Genomic DNA, 22,834 nt, shown 5'->3' on the forward strand with positions numbered 1-22,834 from the left:
TTCATAGCTCCTTAGTTGTTGGCCTCCCTGGCCTCATGGGATCTACCTGCCCCTGTCCCAAAGCAAAAGACCATTCCACATTTCTTTCCCCTAGGAGCCAGTGGGATAAACAGACCCCCACCAAGTGCAGGAATGGAATAATGTATAGAAAAGTTGGCACTGAGGTGGGATAGCTGAGAATTGGCCACTAGAGATTGGCTTGCTCTTCTAAGATCACTTCAAATTAACTACTTGGAGAAAGATTTAGGAAGCTGCAGGAGAGAGAAAAAATAAGTGGACTTCTCCCCACCTCTGGGGAAACCCACAATTCTTCTCTAGTTTGGATTTCAGAGTGAACGGGGGGGAAGGGGGGGAGCTTGTAAAGGATCACTAATCTTCGAGGCCAGTTTAAATGAGCCTTTAAAATTACTTTCCAAGCCTGGCTCTGGAGAGCTTTGCTAGGCACCTTTAGTGATCACCTGCAGTGGTGCAACACACAGAAGTCGTGTTCAGACTGACAGAATGTGGCACATAGACTTGCCCCTATCCAAATTAGCCATGCTTCAAGTGTCAAAACATTAACAGGTCAAATTAGCTTTGACTATTTTATTCCCATTGAACCAGGGCCATTGAGTTAGAGGGGTTACCAACCTTTTTGGTGCAATGGGCACACATTTAGAATTTTGAAAGAGAGAAGTGGGTGCCACCCTCTCTGTGTGGCACTGAGAGCTCAGCATTTGTAGCAGCTACAGTTTTGGACGTTGTAATGAAAATCGCCCTTAAAGCACATGGGAATTCCAACTTTGTGTAGCTGCTGTTGTTGTAGGATAATGAGCCTGAGATGATAGCATCTTGACTTGCACTGGATCAATAGGCTGCAAAATCATCTTAAATCCAAGTTCATTGTCTTAATTGACTTGTATATGGTGCCCTGAGGTTTGCTCTCTTAATCAACGATGTATAGAATTAACATCATACCCACTAAAATGAATTGTGCGTGCATGCGTACGTGTGCGTGCACACACACACACACACACTTGCCAGGACAAATTGTCATGGATTGTAGAAAACTTTAATACTTTAATACTTTTCTTCAGCATGGTCAACCTGTGTTAAAACACTGCCGGAATATATTCACAATTGTTTCTCATTCTTAAGGCACAATTCGTTGACTGTTTGTTTACTTTTAGCCTCATTGGCTTTAATGTAACTATCCCATTGTAAATGATCATTACGTTGCCCTATTTATTTATATGGTTAAATGATGTGTAAAAACACTTAAAGAAGAACATAAGAGCAGCCCTACTTGATCAAACCAAAAGTCCATCTAGTCTAGAATCCTATTTGCCCCTGTACCCAACTATATATTTCTGAAAAGCCCACAAGCAGAGTTTGAAGGCAAAATACTTGCGTTATTATGCCTACCTGGAAGCAGCACATTGGTTGTAGCTCATGGTTTGTCTGAAGTGAGACAAGCCACCAGCCTGCGACCAGATGACATGCTAAGGCAAGCCATGGCTTAGTAGCAGTAGAACCAGGAGATGAGTGTAGTGTCTACAATCTCCTGTCTGGAAACTTGCACATTTGGGTGTTTTGCACTGATCTACAATTGAAAGCATGAACCAGATCTGTGTATTCCTGTGATGAGCCTTGCTGGATATTAACTTGTTCTGGAGCTGAACCATTATGATCTAGAACTCAGTTCTCATGCTTCCCAGTGATGCATGTTTAAATACAGGATAGCAGGCAAGTAAGTTTCTGAAGTTTTGTACAGTTGCAATGTATTCTGCAGACGTCAGCGTGTTTATCTCCAGGTCGTCATACTACCGTTTGTCCAAGTCAATATATATCTTAAAGAATCTAACTGTGATAACTACTTGCTGTAAGACCCACACAGTGTGCGAGTGTTTTGATGTGTGAAAAGGAGCTGTTGTCTCTAAAGTGTTTCCCTCTTTCTACAATAGGTCAATGTGGAGGGTGTCTACTGTGACAGGTGCAAACCTGGCAGGTTTGGACTCTCTGCCAGAAACCCACTTGGCTGCAGCAGCTGCTACTGTTTTGGCTTGACATCACAGTGCAGCGAGGCAAAGGGGCTGGTCCGCATGTGGGTGAGTAAGGCGCTGCTGAGCCATGTAATGCAATAATGTTGTTTCCTGCTGGTGTCTTTTAGTCCAAGACAGAGATGGAACTAGAAAGTGTAGGGAAACATTTAAGCAGTGTTTTTCATTGTGCACTTATGAGAAATGGGTAGAAGGCCATGTTCCAGTAGGCAATCAGGGTCAAAACATTCACAATAGGTGTCAGGCCTCAGAGCAAAGCTATTAAAACCCTGAAGAAAGGTGATGTAATCAACCAAGGAAAATGGTTCCATGAGAAAACGTAGCACTTCAGAGCTTTGTTTTTCAAATGCAAAGCTCTGAGGAAAATCAGAGGTTTTCATTTCTACCCAGAATAATGGATTGCTAATATATTCCATTAACACGGGGGGGGGGGACCTTGCAGTTTAATAAGTTCCAGGGTTTTCCATGTCCACTTAAGCTCCAAAATACCAGGAAATTAAAACAAGTAAGAAACATACCTTTAACAGACATGTTCTTTAAGCAATATTGATATGGTATGGCATCCTATCTTGTATTTAGTTTCAGCTCCACCACTGCCTTGGAGATGGATGGCTGTCAGTGGTAGAGTGATGGCTGCAAATCCTACAGAAAGAAGCACTGTTTCTCTTTAGTCATCGTTTGAGCATGTGTTTTAAAAGTCAGGCTGTGTTTGCAAAGGAAGCAGGGTTTGCACCCGGGAGCTCAGAGTGGAACAAATCTCAGCAGGGCTTGCATCGGGTGCCAAATTTCTAAGTAGTGCTATCACCTAGCCAGTTATTATCTTCTGGCACTTGTATATATTATACATTTTGTCTTGTTTGTGTCCTTGAATATAACTTTCTTTCTTTCTTTTTTAAATGATATTTATTGGGGGGGGATTAAAATTATACACACACAAAGAAAAAACAAGACAGAAAAAGAAAAAAAAGAAAAAAAGAAAAAAAATAAGACCATCATTCTCAAATTCTCCACTTTCAATACCTTCTTTCTTTGATCTCCTCCTCCTCCCTTTTCTTGTTTCCTGATTAATAATAATCGCAGCAAATCCTTCCCTTAATTCATAATATTCTATCATTACATTACCTTAATCTATTTTCATCTTATCTTATAGAAAACCTTAAAGTTTAAAACTTAAATCTTATTTTTACCAACTTCTCCTACCCATAACATACTTACTTAATTCTTTAGACATTTTTACAAGAGCCAAGTAATTTCATTTCAACATTTTTCTAACATTCATCAATTTTATAGAACAATCCTAATGCTAAAAAAAAAGAAAAAACAATCCAATCTTCATCCAGCGTCCCTTTCTCCTGGTCCCGGGTTTTGTCAGTCCTTTTTATCCTATTAATCCAGCACATTTAACCTGGTAATCTTATATCCGAGGCCCTCAAGTCTCTTCCATGTCCCTTCCGCAGCTCTTCTTCATATTTTCCTTTCATAGCATAGCACTGTAGAGTTGGAACATTCGTGGGAACTCCAGCTTGGTAATGTTTTGGACCCTTTTCAACAGATCAGCCCCTTTTCCATAGTCCAGACTGGACTCCATATGATATTTAAAAACATGTTCCAGATTCCCTCCAAAATTGAGAGCCCCCACAGCTCCAGACATCTGACGGCCCATTGCAAGACTCGAAAAGTCCAAATCTCCCTGTGTAGGGGGGTCTGTCCAGCCCCCCATTTCCAAACCTAACCAAACTTTATCTTTCCAAGTCTGGTTTTTTCCAAGTTCATTTGTCAAATCCAAAAATTTATGTTCCTGCTGGGCCGCAGCTCCCTCCATCTCTGGCGCCCAAAATTCAGCAACATCCTCTTCTTTCAGTTGTTCTGTCATGGCACACTCCTGTTTTAGTTCCTGAGTGGGCTCCACATAATTTCCCACTACCTGTTCAAAGGTTCTGGTCACATTAGTCATCAAATCCGTCTTCTGACTTAACTGATCCAATAGGGCATTTATTTTACAGAGAGCACCCAACAGTGCTTCTGAAGACATTGTCCTGCAAGGTCACAAATCCTTTCCCACGGTTGTAATCTGAGGCAGCTGCAAGCTCCCAGGAATTGGTTACAATTTCACAGTCCCCCTCTAGGGGAAAAACTTCTGGTTGTTCTTTCTTTTGAAAACAATAGCAACAAAGTTTCTTTTTTAAGATATTTTGTCCATATTTGTCCTTTTAAAATGCGAAAGGAAACAATGGAATCACTATGTTTCTCTTCTTTTAACTATCTGTCAGAAACATTTGTTTCTGGTCAATGAGCTTCAAACGTCAATTCTGACACCCTGCTCCAGGATCAGGACGGTGGAAAATTACTTTGCTTTAAACTCACTTCTGCAGGTTTAAACAGCCCAAAAAAAGATCCCCCTTCTTCTCCTGCTGGCAAAGGGGGGTTCAGCGATTTTAAATGATGAAAACCAATCCTTTGAAAGTGATTTTCAAAGCTCTAGTTTACGTTGTCTTTGCTTTGTTCTGGCTACAAGGAAATGGAAGGCTGACTTCCTGTTTAGACCTTCCCGTTTCAGTACCAAATTAGGGTAAATTTTAAGTCCAAATTCCTTTCTATTTCGACAGTTCTTAATTAAGGTCCAAATGTTCAATGTTTCAGTACTCACGGGTGGTTATTTTAGATGCCAAATTGTCCCAGGAAAAAGGCAGCGCTCTCCGGCCACGGCTATGCGGCTTCGCTCCGCAGAAAAAGCAATTGACTCACAGCACCGCGCCGCTTCCCCCTCGTCGCTTCGGAGCCCGTTAGTGGGTTCCTTTGCGGGTTGGGGGGGCGCTAAGGGTGCCCGCCGAGTCCCACGGTCACAGGCTTCATCCGCCTGTGATTTCCAAAAGGGTCCCTGCTTCGCTGCAGCGGAAAAGACCCGTTTCATGCGGAGCTGGTCCCTCCAATTCAGAGGGAGTCCGCCATTGCCGATGGCGCCACCCCGGAACTTTCTTCCAGCCTCCCCCAACTTCGTGCCCTGCAAATGTTTTGGGCTGCAACTCCCATCAGCTCCAGTCAGCACTGCCAAATAATTTTGAAAACCCCTTCCAGTACTTTAGGTGTTGACATACCTTCTTCAGTGGGATGTCCCTTGTGATCAAAATGTAGAAAGATTTCCTGCCTTAGGAACCGGCAAGTTTCTTCTGCTTTTAAGGCTGATTTCAGTATTAAGAAACATTTGCCAGTGCTTTGACAAAATGTATAATTTGCACAAGAAGGGAATAATTGGCTACTTAGAAGGATTTTGGGGCACTGTCGCATAATGCATGTCAATCAACAGTGTGATTCTGTGACTTCAAAAAAAGAGCATTAAATTGTCATCACTAAACCAATGTATCCAAGACAAAGGCACTTCCCCACTCACTGTAGCACTTAGTGAAAAGATGGGAGAAAAGAGAGAACAAATAGGGTACAGTTTGGTGCTATTGTTGCTGTCCCCCCCCCCCACAGTTCTGCTGTCCACCTACATTGATCCTATGGACCAGAAGATATCAACATGTGGATTAGCATAATCCCCATGTGGTTTACAGATGTCAGATGCACTGATTCAGTATGTCTGACTATCAGAAATTATAATGCTGCACTGTTTAAACGTCATTTAGAACATTGTGTCAATTCCTGGGTACCACACTATCATGTGGCTTTTCAAACAACATATCTGCGTTGGTCCTTTCTGCTGGAAGGAAAACTGCCAGTGGTACTGTTATGTACTGAAGTTCTCACCCTGGGCCAGCAGGGGGATACTGTAGATAGTTATGCAAATGAAGGATCGAAAGTGACGTTCAGTGATTGGAGGGATACTGTAGATAGTTATGCAAATGAAGGATCGAAAGTGACGTTCAGTGATTGGATAGTTTTAGAAAGTTGCTACAGTAACGTTGTACTGGAGCTCTATATAAGCAGGCTGACTGAGCCCTTCAGTTCAGTTCTGTTGTGGCCTCTGAATAAAGAAGAGCTGTTTGAAGAATCGCTGTGTCGTCTGATACGTTCACCCACAACTTAACAGGTACCAGGGTGAAGCTGGAACCTCTAGTGTGGCAGTGGTCCTGTCTCTCAGCTGGAGATTCTCTTCCTGCTGACAAAGGCTAGCAGAGAGGGGATTATGTGTTAGCTTACCCCTGCCAGCTGCAGTAAAAATCCACCTTTTAAGACTTTTGTTGTTGATAAAGGTAAAAAATATCCATGCAATCATTCAAAATAGTTCAGCAATTGTCAAATATTAAGATTCGGAAACAGGCAATTTCTACTTTTAGCCTGAGAAACTGAGGAGCCATGTGAAACATACTTTCTTTGTCAGACATGGAGATAAAGAAATATATTTGGGGGATCACCTTTCCCTGCTTTTCCCCTTCCCACGCTACAGTTTTGTTTTTAAAAGGCAATGGAAGAAAGAGGGACAGTGGAATTCCAGAAACATAAAATCATAGATGATGCAACTTCGGTAGCTTAATGGCTTTATCCACATTTTTCTTGACTGTACATGGAATGCAAAATCTGTAGGGAAAGATTTGGGACACTTATTATACCGTTACCTTTGCACTATATGGAAATTTAAGCTTTTAAAATTCATGTTCCATCTTGCTTCTGTACTGATCAGAACCTTTCATAGAACTCACATCAAGATTTTCAAATAGACTGAGTACTAGAGGGGGAGACCCCCAAAAAAGGTCAGTACTGTGCTGTGTGTGACAAGTTGTTGAAGAGTCCAAGCTGGTTCACACATCAGCTGAAGACTGCACCATTAAGTGTTGGTTTGCACATGAATGAGCCATTACAGATCAAACACCAGATACAGAACTTTCACATATCACCTCCACAAATGTCATCCTATTCGGTTAATTGGGGTTTGTTCACACATTTAGCTACAAGACACCATTTGTTGACTAATCAAGTGATAAAAAATAAAGTGAAGTACAGTACATATATTTATCAACTGGCCTTCTGCCATTCCTTGAAAGGAGATACCTTTGATAAGGAATTATGCATTCCTTGAAAGGGAGACCTTTTATAGTCAGGTATGGTCCAATTTCATTTATCGATTGTGGCCTGGGAGGAGAATAAAACAGAGTCAGTAAACATTAAATATAGACAAAGCAAACCTATGCATGTTGACTTTGAAGTAAGTCCAAGTGTGTTGAGCAGAGCCGAGTAAACATGCATAGGATTGCATTGTAGCAGAAGTGGGGCTTACTCCTAGGTAAATAGGCATAGGACTGAAGCCTAAGTTAATCAAAGCATCACCTCTCCTGCAACCACTCCCTTTGGAAGGTGCAGGTGCACCTGATTTAAAATACTGATTTAATATTTCCCTAATGATCAATTATCCCTCTTTGAATTCTCATATCAAATGAGGCTTGCAGCTTCACACTGCAGTCTCTTTCTTTCTGAACATTAAAAACTTGTAACTCTTCCCATCTATTTTAGAACAGATTGAGTGCAACTGGCAAAACCCTCTTATACACCGGTACCATGACACTGAGGCGTACATTTCAAATACTTTGTGCATTAACCAGTTTCTTGCTGATTAGCATGTCTAATGCATGAGAGCTGGGAACACCTCCAGAGTGAAATCAGACACTTCATTTTGGCATTAGCACTTCAAAGAAATGTGCTGTCATACTGCTACAGATACAGTAGAAAAATAATAATGTCAGTTCAGGGCCTCATCCCTTCTTCTTTGCTAGACAGGAATTTTGTGAAGTTCCACAAAGAGACTGATGTTTTCAAGGATGGTTTTCTTTTCTTAATTTAATTGCCGTATCTGCATCTTTAGCATCTGTGCAATTCTGTGTAGTTTCAGATTCTCCCCTCGTACTTGTTTAGTATTCTACACAATTTCTCTTTGTATGTGAGAAATTAATTATTGTGATATACTTTCAGATTTCTTTGATTTCTGTAAGTTTGTCTGGCATGTTTTTGCCATTTTCAAAAAACCTACCTGTTTTATTTTTATTTTTAAAAACTTTTTCAAAATTAAAAAACTGGGTCAAGATGAGATTGCAAACTAAGAAATGTCACATGAGGTCTTGCACAAGCAATAGATTTTTGATGTGAAACCTGAGACTCTCTTAAGTTATATATAGGCTAAATGAGGTCTAATATCTACATTCATCCAACCCAGGCATTTTCTCTGGCCTGTGCATCTCCATCAGTCAAAGCAATCCTACATTCACATTTCTCCAGGACCACTATAGCCAGTGCTCAGCCTAGTAGGGAAGGAGAAATACAGTCAACCAGAAAATACAAAAGGAGTCTGGCTCCTGCATAGACTGACTATCCCTCTGCCCTTGACAACCACATTATAGGATTTAGTGTAAGCATGCTCCTTCCCTGTGCTACCCAAATCCCAACCATGACTTTACTTGATTTCGTTGTTCCAATGGCTCTGTACTTCTGACTCTTTTGTGGTAGTGTCATATTTGCCATTCCCCCAGGGCTTGCCCTAAATCTGATAGCCCTTTACATTGTTTAATAGGATTGTGACCTGAAGTATGGAAAACAGCAACAGTTGCTAAACTTACACAATACATCTGGTGCAAAGATAGTAAACAAACCATAGAGCACTATGCAGAGTTTGTTATGTTTAATTCACATTTGCCTGAATAATACAAAGGTGAATGCCATTAAGTCTTTTAATACATACATACATACATGCATACATACATACATACATACATACATATTTTCATATTTCAAACCATGCTCAAGGCAGCTAATAACATGAAAAAATACATAACTATAACATAACAAAAGTAGTCATAAACAATAAATATTAAATTAAACAATAAATATTAAAACATGCACAACCAAACTAACAATTTCCACGTAAATCACAACAAGATCTAAAATACAGATACAAAAAGTCAACTGCAGCAACGCCTTCTTGCAACAACCCAGCCCCGCAACAACAACCCAGCCCAAGAGTCTGATCAGCTGCCTCAGCTTCTGCAGCTGAAGCCAATCAGGGCCCTGTCCTCCCAGGCCAGGTGGGGAAAGGCCTGCAAGGCAAAGAGCAGGTCTTTCAGGACTCGCAGCCAAAATAGTCTGTAGGATGTCTCTAAGTATGTACTATTCAATGTTTTACTATGCATATTCCAGTGTATATTTTATTGTTATCTTGCTTTTTTGATAAAATATTTAAATCTTTAGATAATTCACAAATTAATATTGTTTGTCCAGAAAGAAGAATAAAATCTTACATTTGTCTAATCTTTTAATTACTATAGCTGACTCTGAAACCAGATCAAGTCATTCTTCCTCTTGTTGATGAAAATGTCAAGCAGCAAACTGTCCAAGGGATTATATACCAATACCCAGAGACAATTGCAAATATCGACTTGGTCACTCAAGAGTTACGCTCGGAACCATTTTACTGGAGACTTCCAAAACAGTTTGAAGGACGGAAGGTAAAGGGAATCAATTATTATTGGAGCTGATACTTTGCCGATTTTACATTTTGTTTCCTTAGGAAGGGTAAGATGAACTGAATTTATCATATAACAGTCACAATTGTTTACCTGGTGGTCCTTTTGTAGCTAAATAGGCAGTCTTGGGAGAACCCTAAGATTTGCAAAAGTTTTTTTTTTAATCTTCATGAAAAACCATTGGGTTCCCACCCCCAAATAGCCAAAAGAATCTTTCTGAACATTATTTTATTGTTTATACAGAAAAACAACTCTCAACTAAGCTAGTATATATTGCATTTATTAAATAAAATAAAACTGGCAGAACTCTCCTTATTTGCTCTTCTCATCCCAGATAGAGGCAAGCTCTGTTGGAATACTGGAAAAACACTCTTTAATAACATTTGCAGTTCGGGGTATGCTGAGGCACAGCCATCTGAGTACTGAGGAAATCATTACAATACAATACTCTTAAGTACAAAATTCTGTTCATAGCCTATAGCTATAGCTGACCTTGATCAATTTGGGATTATCCAGAAAGAAACACAGTCTCTTTCTAGTTGACCCTAACCCTCCAGCTATACTGAGATACAGAGCGGTGCACTTGGGAAGTGTAGTAGAAAAAGCTCCCACAACAGCCACCATGTTGGAATGTGCTTTAGGTTATCTTGATGTAGGCTGCTGTGTTTTGCTTTGTTTCATTTCAAATTCTAGAGGGATTGACTTGTTAGCCTGCTACAGGAAAAATAAGAGTGTTGTGAAAAACAAGAAATTTGTTTTTCACGTCACCATACAAAAATGGCTGAGACTGTTTCCTAAAATGGACATGGGGAATTGGGCTTAGCAGGTTCATCTTAAGTCATTTTGTGGGTCTGTTATGTGGAGTACACAACACAGAAGTGAACTGATTAGGTTTTTGCTAACTGAAGAGCTCAAAAACATTTTAAACATATTGGAAAAATACATTCACCTACAGCTACATAATGTTTAGATCCACAAAATAATGCTTCCAGACCTTTAGTCTCATTGAAAAAAAGATCATTATTTTAATATGTATGTTCTTCTGATTTTTTAAAATAATAATAATAACTGCATATGGTGTTGGTTTCCAGTCAATGTTTATATGGATTTTATTTTCTTTGTTAGTTGACAGCTTATGGGGGAAAGCTGAAATATGCAATCTTCTTTGAAGCACGAGAAGAGACTGGCTTTGCAACCTACAACCCACAGGTCATAATCAGAGGTGGGCTTCCCACCCATACGAGGATTATTGTCAGGCACGTAGCTGCTCCTCTGAACGGTCAATTGACAAGACATGAGATAGAAATGACAGAGGTAATTTTTCAATCCAACCTGTTCAAGAAGCTGTGTCACTGGCACTTTGGAAACAGTTAAATCATTTGAGGCGTTGATGTTGTTTCCCTTTCAGCATGAGTGGAAATATCACAGTGACGACCCAAGGGTCAGTAGGACTGTGACCCGTGAGGACTTCATGGATGTTTTGTACAACATTCATTACATACTCATTAAGGCTACCCATGGCAGCTTCATGAGGCAAAGCAGGTAACCATTTTGCATGATGCAATCAATATTTATAACCTCAGCATCTGTTATCAATCTCCAGGTAATTTTCAGAGGGGATTCATTTTCACAGGAAAGGCACAAGCCACCAGTTGTTGCCCTCAGGTCCAGCTTCCATTTGGTCTGATTAAGCTAGTCTCTTCTAATGTACAGTCTCACACAGTATTATCTCCATCTTGCACCATTGGTGTCAGTAGGCTGAAGAGAACCTGTGTTGGACTAGGCCAATAAACTACCTTTTTAATATAAATCTCCATATGGCTTAAATGGCAGAACCTCTCATCCTTGAAATTAAGCACTGAGAGCAACTATATTCAGTAAAAGAGAATCCAAGAGAATGAGGGTACACAACAACCCATTTTAAATCTGCTAACTAAAAAGTTGCCAGCCAGTAACTAATTGCAGAAAGTAGAAGAGGGTTACGTTTTGAGTAGTGGGACCAAATCCCTTCAGGGGGTCACTATTAGCCAACATGGATGTCTCAAGGCCAGTATGGTGTAATAGTGTGTCAGTTTTAAGCTGCAGGTGCCCATTTTCAACTCCTCACTCAGCCATGAAATTCAATGGCTAGCCTTGCACTAGTCCAGGGATAGACTAGGTAGGAGAATTAGAAGAATTGTTCACATTACAAAGTCAATTTGGCTGCAATTCTCCACACACTTTCTCTAAAGCCCCAAGGCTGGGCATTCAAATCAGCGAGTGCAGCACCTATAGTCTCAAGATCCTCAGGAAGCCAGGCAACCTACGCTTCTCCTTTGCCTGTTTTAGGGGGAAAAGTGCCCAGTAGGTTGCCTGAAAAGAATCACATGACCTTCCAGCTTGAAGAGAATCAGCTGACCCCCCCACACCAATCAGTACACCAAGCCCATTGAAGCCAGCTTATTGGTTTGAGTCATATTTGTTTACTGTGACTACGCTTTGTTAGCTTCCCCTGATTTCTGCTTTGCATCTGCTTCTGGACCCTTTAACTCTATTGCTGCCTTGGAACTCAATGTTCTGCCCTGTTATGATTTTGCACTTGCCTCTGTGTTGTTGTTTTTTCCTTTCTTCCCATCTGCCATATCTAGTACTACCACCACCACCCCACACCTATAACCATGTCTTATTGACCCTGGGACCTTTGATCCTTGCCTGCCTAATCCAGTGTCTGACTACATGCCTATCTATGATCGTGTCTGTTTCCTTTCTGATCCTCATTTATCTGCCCTTGAACTAAATCCTGGCTACAACTATCCTAGGGCTAAGCCAAGGCATGATGCTTGTCTTGACGTAAACCCAACTGAGCACTATGAGTGTCTGTGTGAGCGTGCATCATAATAAACTGCACTGCAGAACATGTCAGTTTCCCGGTTGCTCTAAATTTTAACAAATGACTGAGTTCTGCAGATCAGCCACCGACTCACTGCCCACACACATTTTCCAGTTCATAGAAGAGGAGCCGTAATGTTACTGGAGTTTGCTGCTCACATGAGTTGCTTGCTTGCTTGAGCAGTTGTTCTCTAGCTATTGATCATAGGAACCAACTCAATGTTAAATAATGATGCAAGTTGCCTTTAGGTGACTTGAATACCCTACCTTTATGGAACACTGGTACACCTATCTCTTGTAAATTTGGTAATTTTATTGAAATGATTCTATTACCAAAACAATCCTTTTGTTGGGGGCAGGGGTTGCGTAATGCACCTTGCTGATTATTCACAATGTCATTTAGTTTTTCAAAGTGTATTAAAGAGTAAACAATTGTTCACTACTTTTTGCCAACACAATCTTTAATTTAATCATTTTGGACAATTCTTTTCTGAGGGTAAGGCATAAGAAAAAGGGGTCCAAAGTACTGCTCTGAAACATGAGGGAAGGGGACGAATCACAGTTATAGAATGGGGGAAAATTCATTGCATCTTCCTCACCCTTGACAAACTCCATCCCAATGCAAAGCAAGTGCTCTCTAGTTTCTTGCCTCTTTCTTGCCCCTACCAGAAGGCTGGTAGTTTAGCAGTTCATTAAGAAGTTTGCAGATCCAGCGGCACTATGTACCTATGATTCCAAACTGCAAAGGGTACAGGGCATACCAGGGGCAAGGAGAATTGGGGCAGCTAAGAGGGCCATTATTAGCTTCAATGAAGTCAGGCTTTTCCTATGAGTCTTTGGGAACTGATTCCTTAATTCTGGCACATATTTTAAAAGGGGGAGTTGTCTGACATGTTTGCAAATGCAGCACTGCAGATCACAGAGACATTGCAGCAAAATAATATAGAGAGACCTTACACTGACAGTAGGTTCAAGTGTAAAAATAGCTTAATTCCAGTGGTAACTCTATATTAGCTATGTAATTTAGCCACAACACTAATCATGTTTCTGCATGAAAGTGACGCTATTACAACAAGTGATTCAGAGGCTGCCATTAAAAAACATAAAGCCAAACATTTTTCTTCTGCTGTGTTAATATGATTGTTCCCAGATTCCCAGACTGCTCAAAATTGAAACATTTCTTCCATTATGTGGCTGTTTTCCTTTTTCAAGAAAAGTGGACAAGGACACTCTATTTACTTGAACTGGAACTGTTTGCTCCATTTTAGTCTTTTTTTTCAGAATTTCTAATATAAACTGGGTATCTGTGTTTAAAATCCTTTAAGTGGACTCTAGGTAGCAGCCAACCCTCACTTGTCATGAGCTTTCTAACATGCCACAGGTGATTTGTTTTTGTTTTGGAACTCAAGTATGTAGTTAGCTGCTTTCTGTTTTAGCTGCTTCTGTCTCTTAGCACCCTGTTTTTATGGCACATGGACCAATTCTACTGGCTCCAAAATGGCAACGTTTGTTGTAACGAAAGTACAGAAATTGCTAGGTAAGTCACCAGTCAGGCACTGAATGTGTAGGAACACCCCCCCCTCCATTTATTTTCTGATCTTTCTGTGACTTACTCCCTTCCAAAGTGTTTTATGTAGTATAAACATCCACCACATCTCATCTGCCCCACTGCCTCCCCACTCCTGCTTTAAACCCATGCATACTCATACACACACATGTACGTGTGTGCGCGCACCACACATACATGCACAGCAGCATCCTTCATAAGGAAGGTATAATCTAATGAGGTGACGTGGAGAAGACTCAACAATGTGTTTGCTGTCTCTAAAAAAAAAATAGGGGGGAAAAATCTTACATGGCATGAAAAGTGTGTTGGAGCATCTGTTTGGAGTTTCTTCATGATATTCTGACAAAATTCTAGATTCTGGCTGCAGATCTTAAAAACAGTCTTGGAAAGGCAAGTCGGCAGTGTCTTTGAAGTGTGTTGCACATCCTGTAAGTTTCATTTTGTTTGCCGAGCTCTTGTTATTTTGGCTCTAAAATTAAAACAAAACAACACTGAAGGCGAATGCGCAAGTATACTTTACATTAGTTCCCTTGGTGCAGACTAATCGCGGCTATAAACGATGTTAAAAATGGTGCTAGCTTTGATCTTCCTTTGAGACAGACAAAAATAAATGTGTGGTGTGTTTTTTTCTTATATGAATGATGCCAAGAGGCTGAGGAAAAAGTAGCTATAGTCAATGTTGTGTATCAACTAAAGCCAAACCAATGCTGAAGAGATTCATTAGCTAGTTTTAATTTTTTCTCCACCCTTCTGCCAGAATTTCTGAGATCTCCATGGAAGTTGCAGAGGAAGGAAATGTGTCAGGAAGGACGCCTCGTGCACAACTGATTGAGAAATGCGAGTGCCCTTTGGGTTATTTTGGCTTGTCTTGTGAGGTAGAGTAACTCTTTCACTATGTGTCTATATTGTATCCACTTTATCAGTAGTGATGAGATGAATAAGGTTTCCACCATTCCAGGGGCACCAACTATAGGAGGCTCTGGGTGCCAGAACGCACACACAAAAATTGTTGTGGGTATTCAGCACCCACACCTCAGGGGGCCCCCCAACTTCTGAGGTCTTGCAAGGCCTTGGAGATGCTGTCTGAAGCCTTCTGAGACCTCTGAACCCAAGACCAGAGGTTGCACATGATTTCATGATGCCATGACGTCACACGCACTGGGCACCCATAACCTGGGGCCCAAGTCAGCTCCCATGCAGCATTCCATTCCTTTATGAAAGGAGTGGGAAACGTAGGCCTATGGATGTTGTTGGACTCCAACTCCAATCAGCCCCTGTCAGCATGGCTAGAGGTAATGGATGATGGGGGCTGTAGTCCAACAACATTTGGGCGTGGACAGAGCACAGGTTCCCTGTCCCTGTTATTGTTTCTTCCAGTTTCTTCCTGTGTTTTTATTTTCCTGAATTCCAGTTTAACTTGATGAAGTTCCAGAATTTGTTCCAGAACTGGAGCTTACACAGTTTGTTACAGCTTTCTCTTCCTTCAGCTCATCTGTATCTTCATCCACCCCTCTATATTCTGTGCATCAGGACCATGCAAATAATCTTGATACAGCCATACATACAGTTCTACCAAAGCACGGTGTGCTGTGGCATGGCGTGGCGTTGTGTGGTGTGGTGTGGAGTTTGTGTGTGTGTTGGGGGGCGTTGTAAACACGCACACTTTCAGAGGTGCACTGCCACGTCACACACACACACCCATTTTAATATAGAATACCTGCTTCCATCTGCAGGACAAAGAGCAGCTTTGGAGGACATTATTTTGATTGAAAAAGGGCACAGAGTATTAACACACACACATATACCCCGTGCTCTGGACCCAATCCCATTTAGCCCTACATCCCTATGGCTGCTTTTAAACTTTAGAGAAGAGTCAGGAGGTTTGATCATGCATGTACCTTTATGACATCCAGTTTGCACCCTGAATAGACCCATTGAAGTTAGTCTCATCCACTGATTTCCATAGGCCTACTCTGGGTATAACTAAGTTGGATTTGACCCATAACGCTAGATTAAATTGGATTTAGTCTAATTATGCCAGGTGATCCTTATGTTCTTGTGAATCTGCTGTCACAATTCCAGACCAATGGTATTTTCATAATGTGCAGCAGGAGACAATCCAGACAGAACTTTGAGGATTTAACTAGGTTAGTAAGTGGGTGCTCTAATAAAATACGTGGGTGCTCTAATAAAATGGGTGGGTGCTCAATAAATGGGTGGGTCAATAAATTGGAATGAATATAAACAAAACTGGACTGGGCTGTAAAGACTATGCTAAGCAGTCATCGAGCATACTATTAGTGCACCAACTTTGTATTGCAGTTCTTTGTGATTTTGCTTTCCTGCTTTTTCATTGAGATTGGCACTTGTGTTCTTTAATTTTGTTATTACGTAGTTGTATACATAATGTGCATATCAAAGTTGTTAGAATGGAATTTAAAGATGACAGCGACTTGAAAACCTTTACATCATACATCCAAAGTACAACTGTGATTTTCTTAAAAAAAACAAAAAACACTATGTGCACCTTATCAACTGAGAAATATTATTATATGCTCAGGTTATTCATATTTTGCTCACATTTCCCTCTCTGAAATTATTTCACAGAGGAATATAAATAGCATATCAGATGAAACAGGAAAGATTTTATTGTTATTCGAAGAACTGTCATATTGGTTATTTATTCATATCCGATGTCAAGGATATAATTTCTAAAGTTACTGGCACTTTTAAAACATTCTATTATGGTGCTTTTTTTTGATAACTACAGTTCACAGAATTCAGGAATATATAGTGAAGAACAAATTCTTCATGTGTTACTATTCATCTCAATTAGAATTTTCCCCAAACCTTGATGATGCCAAATGAGCAGAAGGTATGTTCAGTTGGCAGCTTTAACATTCCAAATCTTCCAAATCCAAAGTGAATGTAAAAGATCTTAAATGATGTGCTGAATCCTTTAAAAGTAATGGGTTGAATCCAGACTTGAACATGCTGAAATCAATTGAAGTCCAATGAAATGAACAAGACTTAAGTTAATGTAGGGAATGTGAATTGAAACTCCTTCCATCAGCCAAAGGGCCAAAAACATGTGATGTTAGTCATATAGCTGCTCCTTTCAGTGTGGGGTTGTTTATTTGACAAATTGCCGGGGCACAAGCTTTAATCAGGATCTTGGTGTGTGGGGTTAAGGGACCTTGAATGCTTTGTCTACAACCCCTGTTGTAGACATGATATGAACAGGACTTTTTTGGCATTGCAGAATATAGGTGCAGGGGACCTAAAGTAGATTCAGCCAAGAGTGGAGGACAAAGGGTTAAAAAACTACCCCACCACTACAGAGCTGGGATCCTGATCCAGACAGAGTCCCAACCCCATACTGCAGGCAGGCAGGCAGGCAGGCAGGAAGGAAAGAAGGAAGGAAGGAAGGAAGGAAGGCTGGCTGGCTCCTTGCAGATCTTTGTGATCTATGTAGTTTGGCCCCAAGTCTGCTGGAAATAGTTTTTCAGTGCACGAACTCTGTCCTGAAATGCCTCAGGAATGGAGCAGAAGTGCATGCGTGAGACTTCTGTCACACTTTAGACTGCATGTCCATTTTAACCTTTATAATGATTCTAGTTCTTTTTGCCAAATGCATCCTGAACTATATTGTTCTACAGGATCAATAGAAATAATGTAGAAAGCCCATGCTACTTGTGGAGGGCTTATAGTATATTTTTCACTGACCATATGAGCTGGACCATATGTGTTTTGTAATTTATACGAGGAACATACACTCCAGCTATTCAAATAATAGCTGAACAAGCACTTTCACCAACCTGCCATGCTTCAGAGAAGCTGTCTCCCCTTTTTTAAAGAACATGGTTATTTCTTCATTTGTTTAGTTTTTTAAAGTAAGAATAGATTTTTTTTAAAGTTGCAGAACTGTGGCAGGAGGGATAGAGGTGTGCTGGTGTCGGTTTATGAGGTGGTTCCATGGAAGACTGCTGGCTCCGCTGCTAAATGAACCTGACAGGCTTACCTGCATTGCCACCATGCTGTGTTAAAGATATGTGGGCTACTACTTACTGTAGGTTGTGGGAAGGCAACATTTTCCACTCTGCCCTGTATTCCTTGCACACAGCACTGTCTCTGTTCTACTGCAGTTCATCTTCTTCCAAAAACTAGGTTATTATTCTTGCTATCTGCTGTAGTGAAATTATGTAATTTGTATAATTATATAACTTACATAATGATGTTGACATTACGTTACTCCACCCCATTCATTTCAATGCGAAGGTGTCACAGTGTAAATTAGGGGGAAAGGTAATCAATAATGCATCATTTGCGAAATGAAAGCAACTAAAACAATGAATACAGATCTTATTCACTGCATTGATTTCCTTTCCAGACATGGGACAAATAAGCTAACATCAGCAATTTCTGTTCCTGTTTCCATTTTTGTCTGAACTCTCCAACATCCCTAGTTACTACTTCAGCAAAACTGTGCAGGTGTATGCCTGGTGAGTGAGTTTCAGTAATTAGGCAGGCCACTCTGGCTTCTGCTAGCAGTGCAGCAGCCATAGTTCTGAGTTAGCAGTTGCCATGTCTCTGCCACCGTCTCATGATACTGTACACCAGGAGTGCATGTTTACTCAGAAACAAGTCCCATTGTATTCAGTCATTCTGAATGAGGATTAGTTCATAGCATTGGAAACTTAATGTTCCAATCAGTCTTGGTGCTATGAAAATGCTAAGCTGTAAGCCTAAACTGAGAATAACTGAAACAAAGTATTGGGAAAGCTCAAAGGTGAAGGCCCTCTAAGTGTGATGAGTCCCAAGACACAACTAGCAACACAGGAACATAGGAAACTGCTTGTGAGGCACACCACTGGTTCTTCTGACTAGCGGTGGCTTTTCGGGGCTTTCTATAACCATGCTGTTTAGAGGATCCAGAAGTATCTGGAGGGCCTCAGCTTCCCCGTGTCTGATCTGCATTGCCCAGCAGTAGCTCTTCAAGGTTTCAGACAGTGTCCTCCCACCACCAATCCTGCTTGGAGATGCTGGGATTGAACCTCTGCATTCATAGTTAGGCTCTTCCCTAACTTATTGTTGATTTTCAGATTCTGTACTTCTCAGAAGAGCTATAGATGCATTATAACGCTACCATTTTTGTTATCATCATTATTTACTGTTGCTATTTTTATTTTATAAAGCAGTTCTGTAGAACTCTGAAAAGGCAAACTCTGTCCACAGGTTTACAATCTGGTTAAAGATGAGGTGCATTAGGGAATAATAGGAAAGAAAGGAGGGTCAGAAGATGCAGGATTGCTTCCCTTTTTTTGCATCTGTCATCTTTGATGGGAATTTTCAGCATGCTTGCTGATTTTTACTGCTGGGTGAAGAAAATGTACAAGACCTAGATAAATTTTATTTCAAGGACTAATGGTCTCAGGCCATGGTAGCATTTTTATTCTCCTGAATTCTTTATTTTTATGGTCTTTAAATTATACAGGTATAAATAATGTAGCCATGAAGACATATTTTGCTGAGTATCACTGGGCATTTGCTTGTTATCTATCAGCCCGCATGTAGGCAGATATTAGCTTGTCATCTCAGAAAAACACAGCAAGGACAACGTGAATACAGAGTACTTTTGCTCACTTTGCACAGCCAGTGGTGTGTGTGTGTGTGTGTGTGTGTGTGTGTGTGTGTTTGTACACAGAGAGAGAGTTCTCTTTCTTAGGAAACAGAGGGAGAAATACATGATGTACAAGGAGGGAGCATCTAAATGAAAGGTTTCTCTAGCTGTAATATGAAAAGCCTAGTAGTGTTGCTTTGCAACCCAAGGGATGTGGCAGCAGAGTTTTCAATTAGGATTGGTTCTGTTACTTCTAAAGTGTAGTGTGCATTGTTTGTAAAACAGCTTGAAGCATGCAGTTGGAATGATGAAGAGCAGGTTGCCTGTCAAAGCTAGTGGGAATGGAGATGTGTCTGCAGTCTTATCCAATCCTTCCTATCCAAGCCACAATATAATGGCATTTGGTTTCCTCACTGTGTTTTCTTGCAGACATGCTCCCCAGGTTTCTATAGACTTCCTTCCACATCTGCTGGCAGAAGACCAGGACCGGCGTTTGGTGCCTGTGTTCCGTGTCAGTGCCATGGCCATAGTGACATGTGTGATCCTGAGACCTCAATATGTCAGGTACAACAATTATGCTTTGCCTAGACTGTTTATCAAATTATTTTGTCTTTGTGCAGAGTTCTTTTGCACCATAACAAAACAGCAGCCAGGAGCTATTTTTTTTTATTTGTTCAATAAATATGTTGTGCTATATATATACACCAGAGTTTGCAATGGAAAATAAAGTATGAACTACAAACACAAACAGCCAGATGCTGCAGAAACACAACTAGCCACATCTCATTGGCACATGTCTGGAATGTATTCTACATCACTTTGCCATAGTTGATACTACCAACAAGCTTGCCCCACAAGCTGTGGACCAGTTTCTAAACCTAATAGGGCCAATTCTACTGTGTGTGTGTGTGTGCGTGCGCATGCACGCACGCACGTGCATGCGCTCGGGTAGCCCATAGGGAACTAGCTGAGAAAAGAAACCCAAAAATAGATGATTACAGGAAACAGTATGGACCAACTTAATAGAAGAACTTCATGTGGTTGGTAGATGTATTTCTGGGAGAGTTGGGTGAGCAGATAAATAATGTGGGGAGAAGACAAGAGTATTGTATGCTGGGATTGATTTCAAATATCTAGCCAGAACTCAAGTGATCTTCACTAGATCTCTAGAGCCAATTCAGTTAGAGATGGATGAGCTCACCAGAGCTCCCCTTGGATTATCTTGGAAATGATCCTAGTTCTTCAATAATAAACAAATAAATCAGAAAATCTTGGAATGTTTCCTACACCAAACCGAAACCTGGAGAATTGACCAAGCATAGGCTTTCAACTTTTTAATTCTGTCCTTATTTAATGTAATGGGGGGGGGGTTAACACTGTCCCATTAAAGAGGCAGAATTAAAGATTGCAGAGCAAAAGGGGAAGCTTGGAAGGTAACGCCCAGCTGATGACCCATGTGGTATAGGGTTCCCTTCTGTCCCCCTCTCACCTCCCCCTCACCCAACACCATTCTGCTTCACTTCATTGTAATAGAGTGAGAAACACAATGCTGGATTAACAAACCTTAGGTCTGGTCCAACCAATATGATATTATGTAATGGTGGTGACAAACAAAAATCTTTTCAAGCTGGTTCTTGAAAATTGTGGTCTCTTTGTTTCGCAGAACTGCCGTCACAACACTAGCGGTGAGCACTGTGACAGGTGTGCCCTTGGGTTCTATGGGATTGTTAGAGGATCGCCTAATGACTGCCGGCCTTGCGCATGCCCACTGGCTGTTTCAAGCAACAAGTAAGCCTGCGTTACAAATCTGCCTTAGCTTTAGCCTAGATCTCCCTCAGGGTACTCCTGGGTCAGTTGTCAGTGATTAGAAAGAATGGTGCACGGAGTCACAATGAATAGTGACTGAACCACCTCTGCTGAATTGTCTTGCTTCAGAAATTGCTTCCTGGCTAATTAGCTATGTAGAAATCCATAAAGGGTGGAAAATGTAATAGTCAACGGATAATGAATGAGCATTATAAAAATTATTCTCACAAGTGAAGCTAGAACGGAGCTTTCAAGTTCAATATAATCACAAGGGAGCCATAGAGAGACTTATGCTCATATTTTGAGCTGCCATAAAAGCATTACAGTACCTCGCTCTGGGCTTTGTAATTTATCGAGTTCTTATTTAATGTTATGTTGGTTTGGGACAACTTGTGAACGATCAAATAATTTAAAGGAGATACTATCATGCTGAATCCATTTGGTAGGGTATGTTATGCTAATGACCTTTCCATCCCATTATTCTTCTGCAAATGTGACTTAAAATGTTATTAATTTTATGCTGAGAGGTCTCTTCTTTTTCTCATCGTCCTTTATGCTGTATCTGATTGTTTTATCTAAAAGACTTGTGCTATGTTGATTTCAGGCTTTAGCAATACTCAACATTTCTTTGCATCCTTTGAAGATCCTGCCTGTTCTTTAACACAATGACCAACAGTTGCATTCATGACAGAGAGCAATCAAACCTCTGTTTAAAAATCTCCAAGGAAGGAGAGTCCATCACTTTCCAAGGGAGTCTGTTCATCCTACTGTTGAACAGATCTCACCATCAGAAAGTTCTTCCTGATGTTTTCTTGGAGCTTGTCAATATATCTCTTAAATTTTGGTGCTCAGAGCTGAACACAGTACTCCAGGTGTGGTCTGACCAAGGCAGAATTGAGTATCATTGTGACTTCCATTGTTTTGGACACCATACTTCTGTTGATGCAGTCTAGAATAGCATTAGCTTTTTGTGCTGCTGCATCACACTGTTGACTCATGTTCAGCTTGTGGTCTACTAAGATCTTTTTCCCATGTACTACTGGCAATCCGGGTGTTCCCCATCTTAGATTTGTGCAGCTGATTCTTCCTGCCTACATGTAGAGCCTGACATTTGTTCCTTTTGAAATTCATTTTGTTAGTTTGGACCCAGTTCTCCAGTCTGTTCAGGTCATCTTGCATCTTGACTCTGTGGCATTGGCTAGCCCTCCCAGCTTGATGTCATCTACAAATCTGATGAGCATCCACTCAATTCCTTCAGCCAAGTTGTTTATGAAAACAACAAACGTTGTGTTTATTGAGCAACAGTGGGCCCAGGACAGAACCCTTACAAGGTTATTGTAAGGACTATAAGTAGATAAGGCATGAGAAGTGCTTGAAACATGCACAATATTCTTATTAAAACCAGTTTTGGTCGTAAGTCTCTATCAGTTGGAATGAAAGCATCTTAGCTAGCTAGACTACAGATTGTTGCACGTATCTAATTGTT

General features: G+C 40.7%; 1 protein-coding gene across 13 annotated transcripts in view; it reads left to right on the forward strand.

The window, feature by feature from the left end:
- LAMA2 (laminin subunit alpha 2) overlaps nucleotides 1–22,834 on the forward strand; it is a 359,840-nt gene that overhangs the window by 234,594 nt on the left and 102,412 nt on the right. For all 13 annotated transcript variants that reach the window (XM_083607541.1, XM_083607530.1, XM_083607532.1 and 10 more), the window contains 7 exons: nucleotides 1,944–2,087; nucleotides 9,290–9,469; nucleotides 10,613–10,801; nucleotides 10,896–11,029; nucleotides 14,680–14,797; nucleotides 19,972–20,106; nucleotides 21,206–21,330. In XM_083607541.1, the coding sequence (XP_083463667.1) occupies nucleotides 1,944–2,087; nucleotides 9,290–9,469; nucleotides 10,613–10,801; nucleotides 10,896–11,029; nucleotides 14,680–14,797; nucleotides 19,972–20,106; nucleotides 21,206–21,330 (1,025 nt within the window). The remainder of the gene's footprint in view (nucleotides 1–1,943; nucleotides 2,088–9,289; nucleotides 9,470–10,612; nucleotides 10,802–10,895; nucleotides 11,030–14,679; nucleotides 14,798–19,971; nucleotides 20,107–21,205; nucleotides 21,331–22,834) is intronic.

The sequence above is a fragment of the Podarcis filfolensis genome (genome assembly GCF_964270895.1).
Source record: "Podarcis filfolensis genome assembly, chromosome: 3".
Classification (NCBI taxonomy): Eukaryota; Metazoa; Chordata; class Lepidosauria; order Squamata; family Lacertidae; genus Podarcis; species Podarcis filfolensis.